The sequence below is a fragment of the Cloeon dipterum genome, chromosome 4 (assembly GCF_949628265.1).
Source record: "Cloeon dipterum chromosome 4, ieCloDipt1.1, whole genome shotgun sequence".
Classification (NCBI taxonomy): Eukaryota; Metazoa; Arthropoda; class Insecta; order Ephemeroptera; family Baetidae; genus Cloeon; species Cloeon dipterum.
Genome location: NC_088789.1, coordinates 3,203,391 through 3,224,829, shown reverse-complemented (window position 1 = coordinate 3,224,829; position 21,439 = coordinate 3,203,391). Strand labels below are relative to the sequence as shown.

The 21,439-nt window shown below is 39.5% G+C and overlaps 1 protein-coding gene across 2 annotated transcripts; it reads left to right on the top strand.

Annotated features, from left to right (window-relative positions):
- The first annotated feature begins 1,323 nt into the window (after positions 1-1,323).
- LOC135942962 (rhomboid-related protein 2-like) lies at positions 1,324-21,043 on the top strand. 2 transcript variants are annotated; one of them, XM_065489325.1, is made up of 6 exons: positions 1,324-1,504; positions 5,085-5,221; positions 10,335-10,529; positions 16,801-17,041; positions 17,278-17,378; positions 18,931-21,043. In XM_065489325.1, exons 3-6 carry the CDS (start codon positions 10,344-10,346, stop codon positions 19,276-19,278), a joined length of 876 nt encoding a protein of 291 aa, XP_065345397.1. In that variant the 5' UTR covers positions 1,324-1,504; positions 5,085-5,221; positions 10,335-10,343; the 3' UTR covers positions 19,279-21,043. The 2 variants fall into 2 exon arrangements, with proteins under 2 accessions (XP_065345397.1, XP_065345396.1); XM_065489324.1 differs by lacking the exons at positions 1,324-1,504; positions 5,085-5,221 and adding an exon at positions 8,836-9,049.
- Positions 21,044-21,439: the final 396 nt, after the last annotated feature.

Below are 21,439 nucleotides of genomic sequence, written 5' to 3'. Positions count from 1 at the left end.
TGGATAGGTAATTAAGTTCATTAGAAGAAACCGCAATGAGAAACATCCGTGGCGACCGGATATATAAAAAATAACACAACTTTGTCAGCCGGAAGAAAATCATTGGAAAATGTGAAAGATAGTGAGAAAAGGTCAAACGATAATTTCTCGTCATGCATCCCTTAAGGAAGATCTATTAATTTAGGACGGTGGTCTTACCCTTTTGCTTGTTTTGTATTTTTTAAGTAGAAATTAAAAAAACTGACCACCTGTATAAATTTCAAAATACCAAACATCTGGTTGTTTGTATAAATAATAATTACACCTAAGTAGATTTTTTACTTAGAGAAGGTTTGCCTGCGGATGCTACTTTCCTTGTTGGTTCAGACCACACGAAACATGTTTTGAAGTTGCAGGCGCTTCTTCTGCTGTCGCAGAGTGTCTTTGTGGCTACTTGTTAGTTTCGCCTGGGAGCGGAGTAAAATTGTCAGCCACTGCAGTCATCAGTCATCACACACGCTCCAAAGGTCACCTACTACTCGTGAGTACTCAGTCAAACCGTGAAGAAGTGAAATTCGTACAAGTTAAAACGCGTGAATTCGGAAAACAATATTTATTTGTAAATTATTTGCACAAGTTTTTTATTATTCAATATATCATATGTCAACTTAAACCGATCAATTCTGCTTTTTATGTTCCTGTAAAATCCTGTTTAATCTGTTTTAATTAATAATCCGTTATCGTCTCGATTTTTTAGGAACGCCAAAGGAATAGCTATAACTTCAAAATTTTAATTTTACTGCAGTCAACAGAGAGAGTTCCATAGTTACAAGAGACATTAAAACTAACACAAAATATTGTGATCCTCTTTTCTCTTTCCTATTATACAGATATTAACTGTATAATTTTATAATAATATGAATCTAAATATTTGAATAAATTACAAAAACAAGAGCAAATCATAACAGTGTTTTTTTCTCATACATCAATAAAGAATAAATTGCTAAATATTTAATTAAAAATTAGGATTTATTTTATTGGTTACGTGTGCTTGGCCAGATTATTTTTATTTTTCCTTTAAGCATATGTACATGAAACGATTTTCTTCGCATGTCACTGGGGAAATGCCAAACTTCACTTGGATGCAATCTGGGCAGGAAATTGGAACCCGACTTTGGCGACCGGCGGATGATAACCGACAATAATAATTTCCCGTTTCCATGGCGACCGGTGACACGCAGCATCTACAGCACGGGAGCGGGATGCTGTTCCGCCAAGCAGACGAGCGAGCAAGTACAACACGGCGGGCCTGCCTGGCCTGCTGCTGTGTGAAATACTCGTACACCCTCGACGCACCGGCGAGAACGGTCCTGCGCGCTACGCGCCTCACCCACCGGCTCCCAGCGCTGTTATGTGTTGTGTGGATCGAGCAGGGCGCGACTCCCAAGTCATCGGAAAAGCTGATGTGAGAGAGCAGAGAGAACAGCTCCTCCTCGGAAACAGGCTGGATTGCTGCCGCGGCTCTGTGAGTTTTAATTTAACATTTTTCCTGTTTTAATTCTGCATACTGAGTAATTTAGTTCACAGTGCCTTGTATAAAATTGTAAAAACACAGCACTTCACTCAAATTTGGAAAGAATACTGCACAATTTTTGCGCTGCTCGCTGAACCGAATGCAAAATTAGTTGTATTGATTCGTCAATGGTTTGAGATTTTTATTTGGATTTGCTTTTCCCTGCTTTTAAATTTATGCTGTAAATTTTATGCGTCAATATTTTCACATAAAAAAATAAATTTCGAGTTTTTTTGCACTTCACCCAAATTTTAAGTTTTAAGCGGATTGTGATTTGCGCGTGTCATTCCTCTCACGTCCCTCATTTTTGCTCCCGCCTGCTCTGTGTGTCATGTATTGACCGAAAAAAGAGTTCCACTCCTAATGAGAGTCTGTGTAAAGGACCCCCTCTCGGCAGACACACCCCGCGCAGTCAGAAATGTGAAAAGAAAAACGTTCTTCGCACTTTCCATTCTGCCTTTCTCGCAATAAGAGGGCGGGCGGTCCGCTCCTATCGCTGGCGCCCTCACCCTCAATGTTTGTGCATCAATGCCCGTGTTTACCTTGGTGATAAGTCTCTCAAACGTGATCTTCAGGAACCCGAGGTGATGATGATGGATGCTCCAAGGGAAATGAGGAGCATAATTAAGCCGCTTACGAAATTGAATTAGAGATGCGTATACGAATATTTTTATGGTTATACAAGAAATATACATAAAAAAGAATTGGCTTTCCTTTTGGCTGATAGAAACAAAACTTACTTTAACCGAAGAAAGAAAGAAAGGAGCCCTCTTCCAATAACAATCTTCCCCTGTTGTCGGTTTGCGCAAGGGAAAGTCAAAAAGTGTATCTAGCCAAGCGGGAGAAATAAAAAGCGAGCCAGCCGGGGTCGCCTCCCTCGAGATCCAATTTCAAAATGCGTCCTCTCGGCTCCTTCTGCATTCCTGAAAGAAATCACTTAATGGGGGAGCACGCACACCCCCGCATTCTCTTGTGAGCATGTAAAAAGAATCCCCCAGCTCATCGGGTTATGCAGTGCAGAGCCGCGCTTTTAGTATTATTTCTATTTTTATGTGCAGCGGGGCCGTCGAGGTGATTGATTTATTATTTCAACAAGTGCCTCTTGCTAAGGAGCGCCTGTTCATCCCATCACGTCAGTCAGACCTTTCGCCGACTTTATGGTCCGATTTGGGCGCCATCGCGCGCCTTTTGACTCTTTACAACACGTGCGTGGTGCTACTGGTGCTGCGCGCGTTGTGAGAAAAATCGAACAGATCTGCTGTGGGGATTAAATTTTTGATGATGTCCGACAGCTGGTGCAGTGCGCGCGGCCTAAATTTATTATTTTATGTATATGTAGAGTGAGAGAGCCTTGCCGAAAGTGACATGCTTCTGCTCGCTACTGCGATAGATAACATAACTCACTAAAAATATCAGCGGGACGCAGAGTCGCGCATTAAGAGAAAAAGTGCATTAATAATATCTCGCTTCAGCTGACGAAGAGCAGGCTGTGGCCTCAATTAGTGAACATGGGAACCCCTCCGCCCCTGTGCGTGTGGTGAGAGAATTAGGGGAAGCGTGAAAGTTTTTCTATTAAGTATCAGCACATGATTAATTTCTCCAGCATGAAACATATGCGTATCAAATTGAACTAGGGTGAAGGTGTGAAACGCACCAGGTTCCGCAGCTAAATATTTTCACACCATCATTCAAAATACATCATTTAACTTTCAAAACATTCCCCTGGGAAAATTTAAAATTATCTACCAGAGTCCAAGACAAAATCTATTTATATTGTTGCATTTGAAAATCGAGATTTTTTATTTTAAAAAGTTTGCATTCATTCACAGAACAACGTTTGCTGCCAAGGTAATTTTATTGTTGTGTCATCATTTTCTATATGGCATTTGCAGCGTTCCAATGACAAAAGACGCGTTTAAGAGCAAAGTTCACTGAACTTAAATGTTCTGCTTACTAAGTAAGGCCATGATGCCCTTTCAGCCTGATATTTGCATTCGGGTGTTTGCGACCCGAGAAATAAGTTGGGCATGCAAATACCATTCAATTACACGCTCAGTGCCAAAATTAACGCAGTTTAGTTCTGCTGAAATGCAAATTGGTGGCGCTGTAATGAGCGGAATTGCAGCACAGAGTTCGTTGCGCGTATTTTCTTATTGTAGGAAGAAAGGAATAAAAACTTTCAATGACAGTATTTATTTCATTACCACGTCGTAATAACTATCACCTATCATTTTTTGTTCTCTCTATATTTAAAGTAGAGTAGCAGGGTTAAAAGGAAAGACAAAAGACATACATTTACAAATTAATCAATGCCTCGCAATAATTTCTCGGCTACAAAATATTATCTTGTAAATTAAATCTATAATTCTGATCGCTGTGTGTAGTTTAACGAAACAACATTATGCCATTATTCATTGAGCAATTACTTGTTAAAATTTTTAGCAATAAACATTAATCATCTTACGAGCAAACATACTCTCTCCCTGGCAACACACTTATAATTATTGTTGTTTGCTCTCATTTGAATACGACTGGCTCGTTCCAGTTACGTTATACGCTCTTCGTCCCCCTAAAGAACGCAATTAAAATAATTACTTCGACCATAAAATTCCTGATCCAAGGGCGAGAAAGTGACAGCTGCTTACGAAGAACAGAGCCATATTTTTGATTGATTTTTATCTTTCTTTGGCCTTGAGCGTGAAATAAAAACGTTTATACACACAAGCTGCGAACCAATTAGCGGCTCACCTGACTCTGTTCTTTGCTTCCGCAGTGTTTTTCTCACTTTCTGCAAATCCAAGCAAAAGAAACACACACACAGCCCTAAAAGGAAAGTTTTGTAAAGCTTCTCAAAGAATTAGCACGCGATTTTGCACAGTAAATACTATGCAAGAAAGTGAATAGTGCAGCACACATACTTGTTGCACGTGGGGCAAGTTCATGGCTAACAATAAGGTGCAATTTCGCCCATCTAAGCTAACCGATAATTTAATCCCAAATAATTGAGACCAATAATTAGACTGAATACCTCTCACTTATGCATAATTTGCGCCGTGTGTTACGCACACTCCGTTCAAAAAGGCCACCGCGCGGCAAGGAAAACTTGTTTAATTACAAATTAGTTTCGCTCCGCAGTTGATAATTAAAATTCAGCCAGCTATCTCGCGCGGAAAATATGCTTGGAACACTGTCTTCCACATTCGTCCGAGTGGCTTGCTTGCTTTCTTGCTTACTTGAGACGGAGAATTTTAAATGAAGGGGCTTAAGAAATCTTTTGAGGAGCGTTTCAGCCCCTCTAGTAATTCTTGCTCATACACACACTCGGCACATTCATTAAAACTTGTCTCTCTGTGTCTCTCTGTATATTTGATAAAGCATGCGCTCGTCCTGCTCTCTGACTGTGAGTGTGCCGCTGCTTTTTGTAGGCTTCTTTTCTCCTCTGAAAATAGCGTGGTTGTTGGCTTCTGCCTTTCCTTCACCCACCCACCCGTTCAGCCAGCCAGCAGTTTTCACTCGTACTCTGTGCTTGCAGCTGCTGCCGAGAGCCGACGACCGACGTCTGCACCTAGGATGGCCTGCGAGCTATGCAGACCGAGAGACGCCGCTGACAAACAGGTTGCCTACTCGCCCGACGGCAAGAGGCCGCCCTCGCTCCACAATTAACTGCAGGTTAGATTTTTTGGAAAAACTTTCACTTGCCACGGGTCAGTCGTTTGTGAAGCACTATCTTTCAATCGGTGATTTTCAGAGACGATGATTTCATAAAAAGTAAAGTATACAGAGTACAAAGTGTGCAAAGAAACTAACTTTTTATTCAATTTTATTATTGAATTTTTATGAGAAAATGTGCTAAATTTTTTGGAAAATTTTGTTTTCTAGATTTTTGAATGCGAATTGTAAAAACAAATTGGATCTATTTATTCAATCTCAATTTAAAAACACATTACTATACACCATAAACAGTTCACAGCTCATATAAAGTCAAATATTTAAATTACGTAAATCAATGCAAACACATGATTTTACACATTTTAAGCACACCAATAGATACAATGGGGTCAAGAATGGAGACATTAGACTCTTCTTTAGCGGTCAACCCTTGGGAAGGACCATGCAGACCTGTGGAGTAGCAATTACCAAAATTTGTTGCTGCTTCTTTACACTATACAAGTAATATGCAATAAAGTAAAAAAAAATACTTTAGACTCAGAGCAACTAGACTATTTCAAATGTTCTTTGGTCCACTGCGATTTGATATAAATTTATAAATCAAATTTCTCAGCCGTACATAATACCAAGATTTTAAAATATATTATAATTTGGAGAGAGAGCCTGACAGAATTTGCTTCACAAACATTACAAATTGGCAAAATAAAAATTAGCATACATTTTTGGCTCATTAGATTTGTTAACTCAAATCTTGTAAATGCGTCGTTTGTTAATATTAATTAATTAATATTGAAATACTTAAAATTTAAAGAAAATTAAATACATTTTCTTAGATATCCAAAGTAAATTAGATCGAAAAATTGAATATATAATGCGGTAAAGTGGGCCAACTTAACCTTCATGCATCGCTACATCCAGCGAATAAATAAAAAATCACTAATTGTTTGGTTTTTGATTAATAATTAATTGGCTTTGGAATGAATAATAAAAATTTACAGATTAAAATTTCTTAACCGTTCTCTTCTTTGTGGTTTTTAAATAAGGGAAAATGAAAAAATGGTCCATAATGCCGCAACCAACTCTAAAAACTTTACCAACAATAAGCTTGCGTTGCATATCTGAATTTAAATGAGCTTAAGTTTGCAAAAAGCATTGCCGATATTTCCGTCCTCGAAAGGTCCGTCCATGAAAGATTTTTATCACTTTGACATCTGCCACAAGCATAAGTTTTTTTTAACCATGCACGAGCCATTTCCGTGTCCGCCACGGGTCATTTTATTGGATGGCTGCGGGTGTTTTTTTTATCATAAGGGCGTCATCTGTCATAAAAAGGGCGCCGCCGTGTAATCGAAAGCCCTCGACACCGAACATCATAAAAATTGACTAAAAAATTACCCACGTAAAAGAAAATAGAGCTAATTTATACTCTTCACTGAGCAAATATGCAAAATCTTATTGAGCTATATCATATTTCGCGAGCTAGATTTCATCTCCCGTCGAGCGCGAAGCAATCGTGCCGGTAAAAAATAAATGCGGGCATAAACATGGGTGCTAAGCTCTTCTTTCCTCAACCGCACGCGTGTTTTCCAGTCAGCACAGTTCATCGGATCAAATAACAATAAGTCATCGCAGGCATTCTTCAATTCGAATATATATTCCAAGTGACACTCACGTGACGCCGCCAGCCAGCAAGTTTAGTGCCACAGGCGCTTGTTCGATAGATGAATTTACGACGCGCCAAAATTCGGCGTTCGCGCTCTCACGTATCGCTTTTCTTTGAAACCGCCACCGCTGCCACACTGCGAGCATAACAATTCTGCATATTTAATAATTTCTCTTTCACTCGGCCCGATTGCTCAAAGGTAACAAATTCCATTAGCACTAATTTCCTTGCAAAACCGCATGCACACGCGCGGCCGACGATGTCAGCGACAATCGACTTAGCAGCTGCTGGAACAATCGCAGGATAATCTGAATATTATGTAAAAATTAACCACGGCCTAAATGGTGGATTGGGAACGCTTGTGTTGCACCACATATGATATTAGAATAATACATACTTATTCGCTCGGTGGCCTGGCGGCTTCGTTTCATGTTGCGAGCACGTCACAGCTGTGCACGACTCTCATCACTACGATGTTACATTTCGCCGATGCCCTTTTTGAAAAAGGGGAGGCCTGAACTGCATAATTGATAACGGTGCCTTCCAGGAACAACATTATGCAATTACATTTGTAATAAAGCGTGAGTGAAACTTGTTTCCGGCGCAGACCATATTTTTCTCCTCTGTAAACAACGTGTTTTATCGTTTTATTATGATTAATAATAATGTCTCTTCAATGTAAAATGATTACTCTGCACAAAACATGATCTCATGTTACCTGACAATGAGTTTTGTGAAATCGGACCCTCAAAAGAGCTTCGATTTTCCATGTGAATAAATATTCAACTATTTTTCACACTGAAGAATTTTAAAATATTCTTGCAAACATTATTCATGCAAAACCAAACTGTCATGTAACAGCCGAAATATATTATGCGGCCCGCAAAAATATTTGGCATCCGTTCGTGGGCGGTGATCAGAGTTGCGCATAACAAATACTTATGTTTGTGTCTTGAATTTTCATCAATTTGATCGTATAGGTAAAATAAAATCTTAAAATCTTCCAACAGGACCATCGCTAAAGCTAATAAACCAATGAAGAATATTTAAATTGAGGGAAGTATAGCAAAAGTTATTCTAAAATATAAAGGATATAAAATATACACATTTAAATTCGGCTTAGAGGATAAGATTTGACTGTTTTATAAACACTTTTTTCACAATATATTTGCTCTTAAAAACTATGGAAAAGATTAAAGTGGCAAAAATACAGTTGTTCAAAACTTTAAATAACTCTTTATCGCAACTTTCTCTGAAAGGATGAACATTTCCACAGCACACACGTTCAAATCTGTGGTTTATACTTAATTTAAAATAAACTGCAAATAAAAATAATAACCATGACGCATAAATTATATTCTCCATATTTTAAGTTCTACAATGGACGTTTAGAAGGCACAAGAAGGGGCCCAAGCTCCTCTGCGGCCACTCCAGCCCCATGTTATTCGCTGGACGATGTTATTGGAACCCGGTGAGCTCATAGCCCACGGACGGAATGTGCCGAGAAGAGGTTCAAGAAAGAAAGAAAAAACGTTAAATAAATTAGAATCGTAAAGTGGGTTTATTACAGATATCCTTTTTGGGTTGTCGCTCGTTTAGCAACAATAGCAGCAGTAAAGAATAGCGGTCATGTGTCAGGTCCTGCATTTTTTTTAAAGAGCGCAGTAATTTCCATTTCACCGTACACACACACGAGAGTCGCTAAGCCCAACCGTTGAAAATTACAAGCATGGACTATAGTGTTATTTTGTATAACACGCACTTTTGAACCGGCGGGCATTCACGGGATTATGCATGGCTAATACCCTGGAATCGAGTCGACACGTGATGCATTAAGGTGCGCAACACGCAGTGCGGTGGGGCGACCGCGTGTACCGCGCTCTTCTCTCTCTCTATACGTGTGCATGTGTGTGTAGTGTATACTCCGAAGGCAACAACTGCCGATTGACGAGAGCGCGTGGTGCAGCAGCAGCAGCAGCGAGCGAGCAACCACTCACTCTCTCGCAGCAGCACACTCGCGGTCGCATTCGCTGTGCAGCCACTCGGCCGGCCGGACGGAGACACAATACGCGCGGCGCGGTCTCGAGGGCCTCGAGTGCCGATTTATGGGCCAGGTGCGCAAAAGGCTTCGTTGACATTTGGCAGCCTCCGGCCCGGCTGTGATCGTGAGTATACGCAGCAAGAAACAATTTTTTTTCTCCGATAACGATTTTTTAATTGCCGTCTTTCCACCCGAGAAAATTGTCGCGCGACAAGGAATTGATGGCATGGCTCGGAGCGTTTTCCCCTTGGTCGTGGTCTTTTTTTAAACCGATCCCTCGAGGATTAGGTTGATGAGAATGGGGAAAACGTGTACAAACCACTCAAACACTCTCCTTGCGATCGAATTAATTATTTTAAAGTCAAAACTAATTTATTTTACATGCTATATAATTGTGTATTTTTCTCCAGATTTACCAAGTTGCTTTCTTTCCTTTTGATTCAATTTTCGGCTAGTGCACTTTTAAAATTTTTGCTCGTTTTAAATTTATTCTCAGATTGTGGGCACTTTGCGAAGCCTTCATTAAAGCGAATCGAGTCTATCCTCATTGAAATAGCTTGAAATGAAATATTGTAACTTAAGAGAGTTGTGTCGCAGGGACAACACTGCATTTGAATTTTATTTGCAGATGAAATATCGCTGAGAAGCCGAAACAGTGTCTCACAATGAGTGTACAGTACAAGAGCTTGAGATATATGTTTTCCAATTTATTATTATAGTATAGTGTGTACTTATACCAAAGAAACATCAATTAACACTTTTTCAGCATCACGAGCATCGCAAACATTTCCAGCTTCATTATCACAAGATTTAAATAAATCTTTGACTTCAATAATTACATAAACATCAATCCGAGAGTCATATTTTATAAAATTAACTGAAAGAAAGAATGAACTACATATTATGTGGTTTTTCCATTCTCTCAGTTTATTTTTAATCCAGTTGCGGTGGATAAATTCAATTTTAATTAACGCTCAGAAACGCTCAGAAAATTTTTATATATACTCAGTAATTTGCGTCATTCGAACCGCAATTTTATTTAGTTTTGCGTAACTGAAGTGAAATTAAATTAACAGATTCAAATGGCGATAGGAGGCCATGAAAGGGCGAGAGTATCAAAAGATTTGCATCGCTTTATGTTGGTTGCACTTTGGACATTACGTCGACTGAAATTGAAGTGCATTCGTCAGAAACTAAATGTCGTTGACCTCGCAGTAAAAAATTTTAAAAGAAATAACAAGGGTCGTATCAAAAGAGCACCATCAACATTTACAAAGAGATACCGTCAGACGAGTAACAATTGGATTATTTATTTATTTGGGAGCCTAAAACCAATTTCTTGAATGAAGCTGATAAGACTCGATATAGCTGGGCCACGGCTAACGACTTAATTGTTCTTGTGTTCGCAGTCAGAGTGGATGGCGGCGTCGTGTCGGCTAATCGCGCGAGGAGCGCAGGAGGCGGAGATTTTGCCTCCGCACTGCTGGCTACCGCCTCTCAGGAAAAAACCCATCCGCCAGGAAGTGGGCACCAAGCTGCGCCGTCTCTGGCTCAGGGTAGTCCTCCTCGCGCCCTACTTCATGCTGCTCGTCAGCTTAGTCCAGGTAGGCTCGAATGAAAATAAAAAATCTTCAGCAGCAAACACACTGTGTAAAATTTGAAATAACGATATAATCGAGTTAGATAATATGAGAGAACACCGATTCCTCATTAAAGCTTAAATTTCTGACGCTGATTTGTTGTTACCTGTTATAAGCTCCAGAAACTCGGTGATTCACCCCTGCATTACACGTGGAGGTGCCAAACACCTGTCACGCAGCTATTTTCGGTCCTCTCAGATGCACTCGTCGACTTTATTTTAAAATTATCCGTCTCGCAGACGCGCATCCCAATCCAAACGCAAGAGTTTCCCTGCCCGGCCGCTTTAAATTTAAATGTACGCTCGTTTGTTGTTTTTTTACACTTTAATTAGCGTACGATCTCGTGTCGCTTTTCCTGTGCAGCTCGTTACGTCGCTGAGTGCACCAGTTGGTTGAGTGTGACATGTAAAAATAATCTGATTCTGGATTTACTGACGCGGAAAGTGGAAAAGTAGGCGGATTGAAACAGTATAAGCTGCAGCGCGGCAATAAATGGAGCTGCCGGAGCGATAGAAATAATTTTTCCAGACAGCTTTGTGCACAGCTCCGTTATTGCATCACTGCGCTGGGGACGATTATTTGTTGAATGAACTTCTGTAACATTTGATTACCAACAGCAGCGAAACAAAAGGAAATCAATCAATTGTAATGCATAGGGGTCTCAAGGATAGTAGCAATTAAACTATGGTTTGGACGAGAATTTAAAGTAAGTTATATAGTCAGACCTCTTTGCTATCTTGTCCAACTTTGTACGAGAGTAAAGGTTAGCAGAAATCGAGAATGGAAGAGACGAATAAATAAATAATTAAATAACCATGAGCCATTAACTAATTTCAGCTGATTTAATGGCACGCCGTAAAAGGCAGGGCTCGAGTGTACACCGCACACGCACATGATCTCTTCAACAATCGAACTTTAGAAACTGTACAAATGCTCAACATTTGAGTTTCACCTCTCGTCCGATCCGCGAGAAGAAACTGTACAGTGTGTGCTTGGGATTAAAGCGCCGACAGCGTGAAATAAAAGCTGCAGCACGAACTCGGCCCAGATAAATTTATTTGACTTCTCTTGCGTCGACACCAAACTGCGAGAAAATGCATCAAATCCACCTTCTGTCGGCCAGGCGAGATGGCGAGAACCATGTGTGTTTGTTTATGTTCTCACGAATCGCTGGAGATCGTGGCGTGGAAGTTTACTAAGCAGGCTCGTGGCGTCATCCCAAGCATATTTTCACGCTATTTTTCGCTCCCTGACTCAAAATTAATTACGAACACATCCACGAAGGATCGACGGATCTTTTGTTCCCTAAAATCGTGACTCTCACAACGAAATAATGATTTGTATTTGTACTCATTGTGTATAGAATGCCACAATGGTTTGTTAATTAATGATTATTTTAAAATGAGTGAAAAAGTTCGATTATTATTTCAATGAACAAATATAATGGCTTTCTCTATATATCGCAACGACGATAAGCCAGAAAATTCTTTTATTTATGTTGCTTAACTAAATAGTCTTATATTTATTGCCCCTATTTTTCTGTCATATGTGTAACTTCTTGTCCATAAAAATTTTACTACGTAGTGTCACCTTGTGGTAGAAAAGTTGCTGCGTTCTTTGAAATTTATTTGAATTGCTGGACGCAATAAGCAGTTGATCAATAAATGATTTGTTCTACAATTCGCAATAATTAAAAAAGGACCTTGCAAAAGTAAAATTTCAAATTTTTCAAATTGTCTCCAAAATTTAATGCGCTTGACCACATTTTCTTGGCAGATTTCGTTTCCTCTCGTCGAGATCTGTCCAACAGCGCATGAAACCTTTTAGGGAAACTCCTGTTAAGTAAAATCAGATTTCAAGTAAGGAGACAGTCCTCGCCATTTGAAAAGCATGCTAACTTTGCAGCCACTTTTCTCAAATATTTAATTAGGTCAATTTTGGCTCCAACTGAATCCTGATGGATGAGTTAATGTTTTGGCAACAAGCATTTTTCAGGATTTGGCAGTAATAATCCTCTTTAAATCAGCAATATTTTATAATTCCATAATTAAATTGGTTTCACCACAGTCTCGTTCTCGCTATCGGCTGTGCAACAAATAACCGTTGTCGGTGCGAACAAGCAGGCTTTTTACCCAACAACAACAACGGTTCGTAATCGATTCCACCAATTTCCAATACTGCATACAAAATCGGTTTGAAACAATGAGTATCCTGCAGTGTGCAGCAAGCGCACGAGCGCAATTTGCATAATTAATATTTGCATACAGAGGTGCAATCAATCGTTTATGGCGGCCGACGATTAATTGCGCCGCTGGAGCTCGGGCCGTTTTATTTCGAGCCGCCGCTACCGGGTCGGAAGGCAGCGAAACGCCCATCCCCATCGACGATGAATTTGAATATTATGTTTATTAGGTGGACGTATGTGTGTATGTACTGGGGTCACGCTTGGCATCAGTATGCGCGTCGACTATGCCAAAACAACACTCTAGCCCACCAAATTCTTATGGTAATCCCTCCTGCCGCCGCACAAGCCGAGTCTTCCATTGGGGGAACAAGAGGGATGTGTTGCTAAACGTAAATTCGTTTGTTTGAGTAAGCACTATGCTATGTTGATTAATCATTAATGGCTCAATTACAGGGGATTAAAATAAACGGATGCACTTTATTTTGAGCAATTTAAAATCTGAGTTGATTGAATCAGTAGATTACACAGAATAAAAAGCTTTGTTGTAATAATTTATCAAATTTGTGTATATAAAAATTCAAATGCTTTTTAACTAGCAAAGTTTTATTTTTTCACTTTCATCATTACATTTTTTTTTATATAATCGTGTTCCCATTAATAATATTTAACAAACTTTTTAGTAACATATTATGCGGATCTTTTACTTCAGTTTAACTTTTCTTAAACCACGCGTTCAATAATAGTTGCAGTAATTTTTTGTCAGCCAAATCGAACATTGAATGATAATTATTTTTAGGCATGACGTAATTGCTGTATTTTTACCAATCGGTGCTAAGCAGTTGTGCCGTAAACAGTTTGCTAAGCAGTGGCGTTGCATTTCGATTTATTAGTTGCCTGTGACGGGCCACGCCAACTCGATAAATAATAATAAACGCATTACCATCAGGCGCAGATGGAGTTTCCGCTTGAAATCAGTTCGTCGGGTGCATAGAAACGACGACATTATATTTTTGGCAACACCAGCTCATCTTCGCGTATTTCGTCCACCCCCGCCTTCATTGGATAACTTTAATTGGGACATATTTACTTTATATTACGGCATTTTATTGCCTTCTTCCTGTGATATTTTGTGGCCACCGGCGGAACAAAAATAAAATAAAAGGAGAAGCCTAGATTACGCTGTAAAATTTGCTTAGCGATTCTCAGAATGTCCCTCTCGGCGTCATTTTTATTTTTTTATTTCGCCGTTGCTAGATTAAGCCTTTTGTGTCTTTTGTTGTTTGTTTGTATCGCACACGCGCATTATTTCGTGGATTTCCGACACAATGGAGGTTTTAATGAGCAGGTAAAACAGAAATAAAACGCTTCGGGAGTGAATGTGAAAGGTCCCATGTTTGGAGATGTGTCCGATGCAATTTATATTTTTGTATGCTCGGCTGCGCGCAATCCCGGCATCACCCATCTAGGCCCTAATGAAAAAGTACACGGCCGTGATGTTTGGGTGTGAACATCGAATAATCCCATTAGAGTTGCATCAGGCCGTAATTCCATTATCCTCTCGCGGCCCGGCGGCACGGAATCATCCGCAAGAGAGGCGCTTTTGTTGATTCCAAGAGCGACGTGCCGACTAATCGGCTGGCTAGCCACACACACACACACACACACGTCGTGCTTTCTCTCGGCGCATTGTGTATCAAAAGTGCCGTTTAGCCAGATATCAATCTTCGATTCTTCGCCGTGCAAAATTGATAATTAGGCGGTAAATCTAAAGGGACGATTTATACATAAACTACACGTAATTGAATTAATAACAGCCATAGTTTGCTTTGTTAAATAAATTTAAAATGAATTTTCTCATGTCTTTTGTGACACTGACAGCTGCTCGCAATTTTTATGTCACAATCAAATTGAGTAAATTGCACATTTTTCTCTTTGAGGATAGATCTATAGGCTATGAAATCCTCTTCCTCATTAAGGTTCTTCCAAAATATATGGATTGTTTTATCAGCGAGGGTCGATCATCACTGAAACAATGTGTTTTAATAGACCAATTGCGTAAGCCCTTAGTGTTAAAAGACGCTAACAGATGACGCCACGGTATACTTTAGTAATAAGTTCAATTTTAAAGCACTTGCACTGTGATTTTAGGCTCAATCCTATCACTGAGCATTCTTAACTTAATTTGCTTTCTTTTGACGTGCTGAAATCCAAAATTGGTTAAGCCAATCGCAGTAGAATCATGAAAAACTATTTTTTGAAATATGAAATCTTTTCCAACGTTTCTACAGCGAATGGCTGGACTGATTTTGGTTTTTAGCACGTCAAAAGAAAGCATATTAAGTGTAGAATGCACAGTGGCAGGATTGAGTCAGAAATCGAATTTTAAATTCCTTAAAATTAAATTTATTACTAAAGTATACGGTGGTGCCATCTGTTGGCGGCTTCAAACACTAACAACTGGTGTATTAAAAAATAAATTAGTCTTAATTTGATCATTAAGAGTTTACTGGTAAAAAAATAAAATATATATTTGTTTAGCTCAAGAAGAAATGCGAATTAAAAAAATTTATAGAAACCAAAATAAAAATCAAGAATTATTCAGTGTCATGTTTCAATCTTAATCCCTCTTCCTCAGAACATGCCAGGGATCGAGTAACAGGCTTTTTACCTGTAAAGCAATTTTCATCACGGTCGACAAATCTAAAAACACAATTCTCTTGCAACAGTTCTCTCCGAGAAAGAGAATAAAATTGACCTAAAGCCCTGAAATCGGCGTCATTCTATTGTGGTGCATATAATTTACCTTCACCACGCCGCTTTTTCTCCACCCAGCAATTACAACAAAAAACCAAACGACTTGGTCACTTAATGACTGTCACCTCTGGCTGGCTTGTGCAAAGGTCAGAGTTATAATCTCCTCTACTATTTCCATCTCAGTCGCGGCCGCGCTGAATCGAGAATGAATCTAGATTTCCATCCTTACTTTGCGGTTGACCAAGGCTGGGGATTTCGCGGAGGCTTTACGAAACCGCAAGTCACTCTCGTGCATGCACGCTGAAATTATACACACTGCATGCGCTGTAATCGAATTCACCATGTCACATTGTGATATGCGCTCACAACACTCGCCATTGCCATTGCTTTCAGGGACTATGAACGCGATTTTTTACGCTCGTCCGCCGCGCACACACGGTCCCCTTGAAAATTGAAATCAACTGCCTTATTTAGTAGCGTATCGTTAGTTTGCATTGCCCAAAGCGCTGCTCGCAATGAAAGTGTATATGTGGAAATTATACTGGACCACCAGCGCACGGCTAAATTGGAATCGACATTTAGGCTGAAAATGAAGATATCGATCTCTGGCGTTGGAAGCTGTAATGATTTAACCTACTATGAAAAAGTCGACGTAAAAAAGAAGAGAATAAATTGCATAAAACGGTGATTCTCTTATTTGGGGTATACATTAAATCACCTAACTAAACTCATCACATCCTTCGTAAAATTGAAAATAAAAAATCACATGAATTATGCATTTTGTAGCATTAGCTAACAATTCGCTGAATAGGCACGGTTAAAATAGTTGCGGAATTTAACCACTAATCTAACCACTCGCCTCACAACGACCTACACACAATTTAACATTTATTTCAATAATCAGCGCTATAATGGGAACAGGCTGTCTTTATACAAATTGATTTCAACGAAACATTTTGGCCTGCGATTTTTTAGTATCTTTCAGGAAGATATTTTATTATGTAACTCGAATTTAAAGAATTATATAGCTTAAAGAACCCTATCACGGAGAAGGTCGTTTAAAAATGTTAATTTAAAATATTTACCCCCACGATAATATTGAGAAAATTGACTCAACCCTTGATGCTCTAAAAGGAGTTTTAAGTCTGTTTTAGTTAAAATTATCCGGTTTTAAATTATCCAAGTAAAATAGATCAGTAAAATTGACTTAATTCATAAAAATGATCAAACTGACTAAAAAGTAAAATTATTTAGTCGAACGTCGAAAAGACTGAAGGTTTAATTGATTGATTTCAGATTTCGGTCCCATTGGCGTGTAGTATAGATGCTCAGGTGGAGAGTTGGCTGCACGAGGCGTTGGTGTACGACCCTCGGCGGCGGAAAGAGGTCTGGCGCTTCCTGAGCTACATGCTGTTGCACCAGGGCGCGGCCCACGCGGCCCTCAACATTGTGATTCAATTAGTGCTGGCCGTCCCCCTTGAGTGGGAGCAGAAGTGGTCGCGGACTGCCCTCGTCTACTTCGGCGGAGGATTAGCTGGTCAGTATAACTCTGCAGATTCGTTATTTGAATATTTAGGCCAAGCCAATTTCACAAACGACCGGCCACTCATGTCGGTTCGGGAATTCGTACATGTGTTTGCCCGCCAAATATCTAATATCACACGCAGCCGTTTCGCGTGCCGGCTCGAATTGCCTTTGATCAAAAGGCAAAGTCTGCAAGCGCTTGTTATCGGCAAAAATTTTATTCTAAGTAGAGATGGTCCAATTTGGCAGGTTCTTTGAGCACGTCGGTGCTGGCGCCCGATTTGTTTCTGGTGGGTGCCTCGGCCGGAGTCTACGCCCTTTTGACCTCGCAGATGGCCAACATCATCCTCGTGAGTACACGTCACCACTTTCGCATCCCTTGCATGTTCCGTAAATTGGTTTGTGGGCCAAAATATTCAATCAGCCGACGAATTTTACTTATCAATAACGTCATTGATCGGGAGGGCGACCTATTGCCCCCACATTCCTCCTCGCTTATCGTGGAATCCACTCGAGTGCGTGAATAGTCATCCAGCATCCTTCGCGTGCGCTAGGCAATGAACGAGCGGCGATTTGAAAGCGGGAAAAAAATGCTTAGCTGATATTTTTTCTTGGAAAAAATTCAATTCTGCTTAACAGGGAAAGTCCTTCAGACGACCATGTGCGTAGTTATCGCAGCCGTTTGTTGCTGCAATGAATTAAAACGCAGAAAACACGCACTCCAAGTGTTTTTATCTTCTTTTTTTCTTTTAACTATGTATGCGTTGGGTTCAATGTAGGCATTGAATGAACTGATTATATTAGTATAAAAATATTTACCCTTTTAAATGGTATATTGGAGTCAGAAGCAATTTTTTAAATTTTTAGTTAAAAAATAAATTAGTGCTGGACATTGCGGGGGATCAGTAATTTGTTACATCATTACTAGTTGCTAAAACATTAATAAGACCAACGCTAAAACATTTATTACGGACAGCAAATTCCGGAAATTCCGATTTCGCTCGAATCTTCAAGTTTATTCGCTGTAGAGACTATACAGACTCCTAAATATGTCCGTTAAGAAGAATTAGGTTAGGTCAAAAATGAGATTTACTTATTTTCCTTTTAAAAAACGGGCATAATAATCATTTAATTTTTATTCCGTTGATAAAATAAATTTCCCAGCAAACCGATGATGAGCAAGAGAAACTGAAAATAACGCGAACTTTTGGCAAATGGTTAGCTGTATGTGAAGCTTTTGCACTGAAAGGAATAAATTGTTTTTAGAGAGAGTTCAGCAATCAAGTTTTGCTTTGAAAGAGTAATCAATTGGTTTGATTCTGTGAGAGAATCTCGCAACCTTTACAAACAAAAAATGTAGTCAATCAAAAAACGATACAAAAGCAATCAATGTCCTCTGATTTGGCCAATTTTCCTGGAAATTTACAGCGCTCACCTTGATTTCATTTCTGATTTCAATTCATCTCGTATAAATAATCCAATTCATCGTTGCGGTAAATTATTCTTTGTGCAAAATGAACCTCCACTTACAACAGGCAGCAAGTACCTGCTAAAATAAAGTTGATTTACGAAATATTTTAGGCTCTATATATTCGTGTAATAGAATGATCCACCACAATGTAAATTCCGGCATCACCACAGCCCCCAGGGTAATTTTTTAATTTAAGCAAGGATAAATTCAACATGAGTTCCCTCCCATAAATTCTTTTTAACAGATGTAGGTATTTTTACGATACGTATTTCTATCAAAATAAACACTGAACATATTTAACTTTCGTATATCAGAGCTGAATATTTATCTTGGAAACGGATTTAATTGGCAAAGCAGAGAGTAGGCTTAAACCAATATTTATTTGAATTAATTTGAGGGCTCAAAGATAACCGAAAATGTTGTGTTTCCAGAGCTTCCCGACGCTTAAGTACCGGCTGGCTCGGGCGTTCGCCGTCTGCGTGCTGTGTTTGGCCGACGTGGCCTTTTCGCTGTACCACCACTTCCTGCTGGGCAACACGAGTCCCCGCGTGGGCTGGGCCGCGCACACCGGCGGGGCCGTCGTGGGCCTGCTGGTGGGCCTGCTCGTCTTCACCGAACCGGAGACGCCGCTTGGACAGTCGGCTACGCTTCCCTTGAACGCCGCGCCCAAGGCGGCCGAACGCAAGACCCTGACGGCGGCCATCAGGTGCGCTGCGGCCGTCCTGCTCGCTGGCCTCCTCACCGCAGCGGCCGCCGCAAACATGTGGAGGCCGAACTGAAGACTGCCTTTGCTGCCGAACTGAAATGTGATTTTTCATGCGTGGTCATTTGAAGCCGAGAAAGGAAAGCGAGGAACACGATGACTTTTTTTATTTTTTAGAAAACTGAGAGAATGGTATATTTATTTACATGCTGCTTTAGAAACGGTTCTGTTTGCCAGAAATGTGAAATGATGATTTAAGTCAAATCTTACTTGCGTTAAAAATTTTAAATTATTAACTGGTTGACGGCTTTTTCCTGGCCGATATTATGTTTTAAAATTATCCTCCAGTGATTTTTAAGTTTCATATTATCTGGTCTTTTTAGTCTTTTTAAAAATATTAAATATAAGAAATTAATCAAAGTTTCCACTTGATGAGACTTAAAACATTGCGTGCACCTTTTGGCGGCCCCATCAATCAAATACGTAGAAATGCGGCATTTTTACTCACTATCTCTACAAGGAATGCATTTTGTAACAGGGACAATCTCTACATTACCAAGAATATTTATGTTTTGTCGTAATGAGCCTAGTGGCAGATTTATCTATCTATCGTTGTTTCGTCGGCATTTTTATTCTAAGAGTGAGCAAATGAACTAAGAGAGTACAAATAACACGCCTTGTGTAACGTTTGACTCTTAACAACAGGGCAGCGTCATCTTTGCGTTGTAAGTCCCTTTCAAGAAGTAAAAAACAACTTCGCACGATTACAAGCTTCTCTGCACATCGTTCACGATTCGTATATATACATAGAAATTCTCGGCCAATAGGAGAGGCCAAGGTTCATGCCTCCTATTCAATATATTTGTCAATAAGTTGAGAGCTTTAATCTTTATAGATTTTGTTAGCACGCACGCTCAAAAAAGCACTCACAATCAAAATTTATTGCTTTTGCACGCGGCCAGTGACAAAATAACACATAATCGTAAATTCAAACGATAGAGAAAATTTCTGTTAGCGATAAAAAAATTCTTTGGAGTGTTTATGTTTCGTCGAGCCGCATTAATTTGCACTGCACCTATCCTATAGGAATGCCTGTTAATCAATCACTAATCTCCACTTCCAGTAATAAAACGCTTATTCCTTCACACCTAAAATAACTAATAGTGTTCTAACGTGATGTTCTAACAAGGGACTCATTAAGTGTATGATATTGTGATTTACAAAAACTTGTACTTTTTAACAAAAATGATGCACATACAAACCCTGCAACAGTACAAGCAGCCGTCGTCGGCCAAATCCATCTAAATTATCACAATATGAACAGTTTAAATTATAAGATACACCCGATAATCACAGCAGAAAGATAAATTGTAAGTGGTGCATGCAGCAATTATTAGACTTGGAAAGGAAAAATGAATGTCGAAATGTTCGGACTTAACTAAAATTAGTATGTAAATGTTATATCATTCAATGTTTACAAGAAGTCTGACTGCATCAATTACCGATAGTGTTTTAACATTCATGGAGGGGTAAAATGTCAAATTAAAAATGATCCCATTGATCAGGGTAGCCAGGTGCCTGAATTTTGACACATCCACAATGAAATCCTCAGCCTGGCAGCCTAACTTCCATTTTCACCTTTATAAATGCCTTTCCATCACCGTATTTTTGTAAGACCTAATTTTTTTACTTTCAAAAATATATGTGCAGCATTTCAATAAATTTATAATTTAATTGTTTGTGATTTTATCTTGAGTGTATGTAAAAAGTGATTTAAATTTTTTATTTTTATCTCAAGAACTGTTGAACCCCAAGAATAAAAACAGATTGCAAAGATTTCCCCTAAATTGTTTTATTGAAATTCACAGCTAAAATCTTGTGCTTAGTTGGTTTACAAAAAAAACAGATACCTTAAAGAAATTATTTATTTACTGTTTTTTCCGCTAGCCTAGTCATCTGATAGTTTTTTATACTTTTTTGTTTGACATGGAATAATTTTCTGGCTCGAATAGTACAGAAAAAGATCATCACCGCGTGTACACCATTATCCTAAAGTGTAGCAGCTTGCGAGACTCAACTCGACAAGTTTAATACAAGAGTGATGCTGTGCCGCCGAGCGAGGGAGGAAAGCCGGTGGCCTACCTGGGCGGTGTTTAGGTTGTGCTGTTCGCGATGTGTGTGTCGCAAGCAGCAGCGTCGTGCCGTCTCTCGCGCCCCCTCCGTTGTTGCCTTCTATT

Coding starts and splice junctions, on each gene's coding strand:
- LOC135942962 (XM_065489325.1), top strand. CDS start 10,344: ATGGCGGCGTCGTGTCGGCTAATCGCGCGAGGAGCGCAGGAGGCGGAG. Junction 10,530..16,800: donor TGCTCGTCAGCTTAGTCCAG/GTAGGCTCGAAT, acceptor GATTGATTTCAG/ATTTCGGTCCCATTGGCGTG. Junction 17,042..17,277: donor CTTCGGCGGAGGATTAGCTG/GTCAGTATAACT, acceptor CCAATTTGGCAG/GTTCTTTGAGCACGTCGGTG.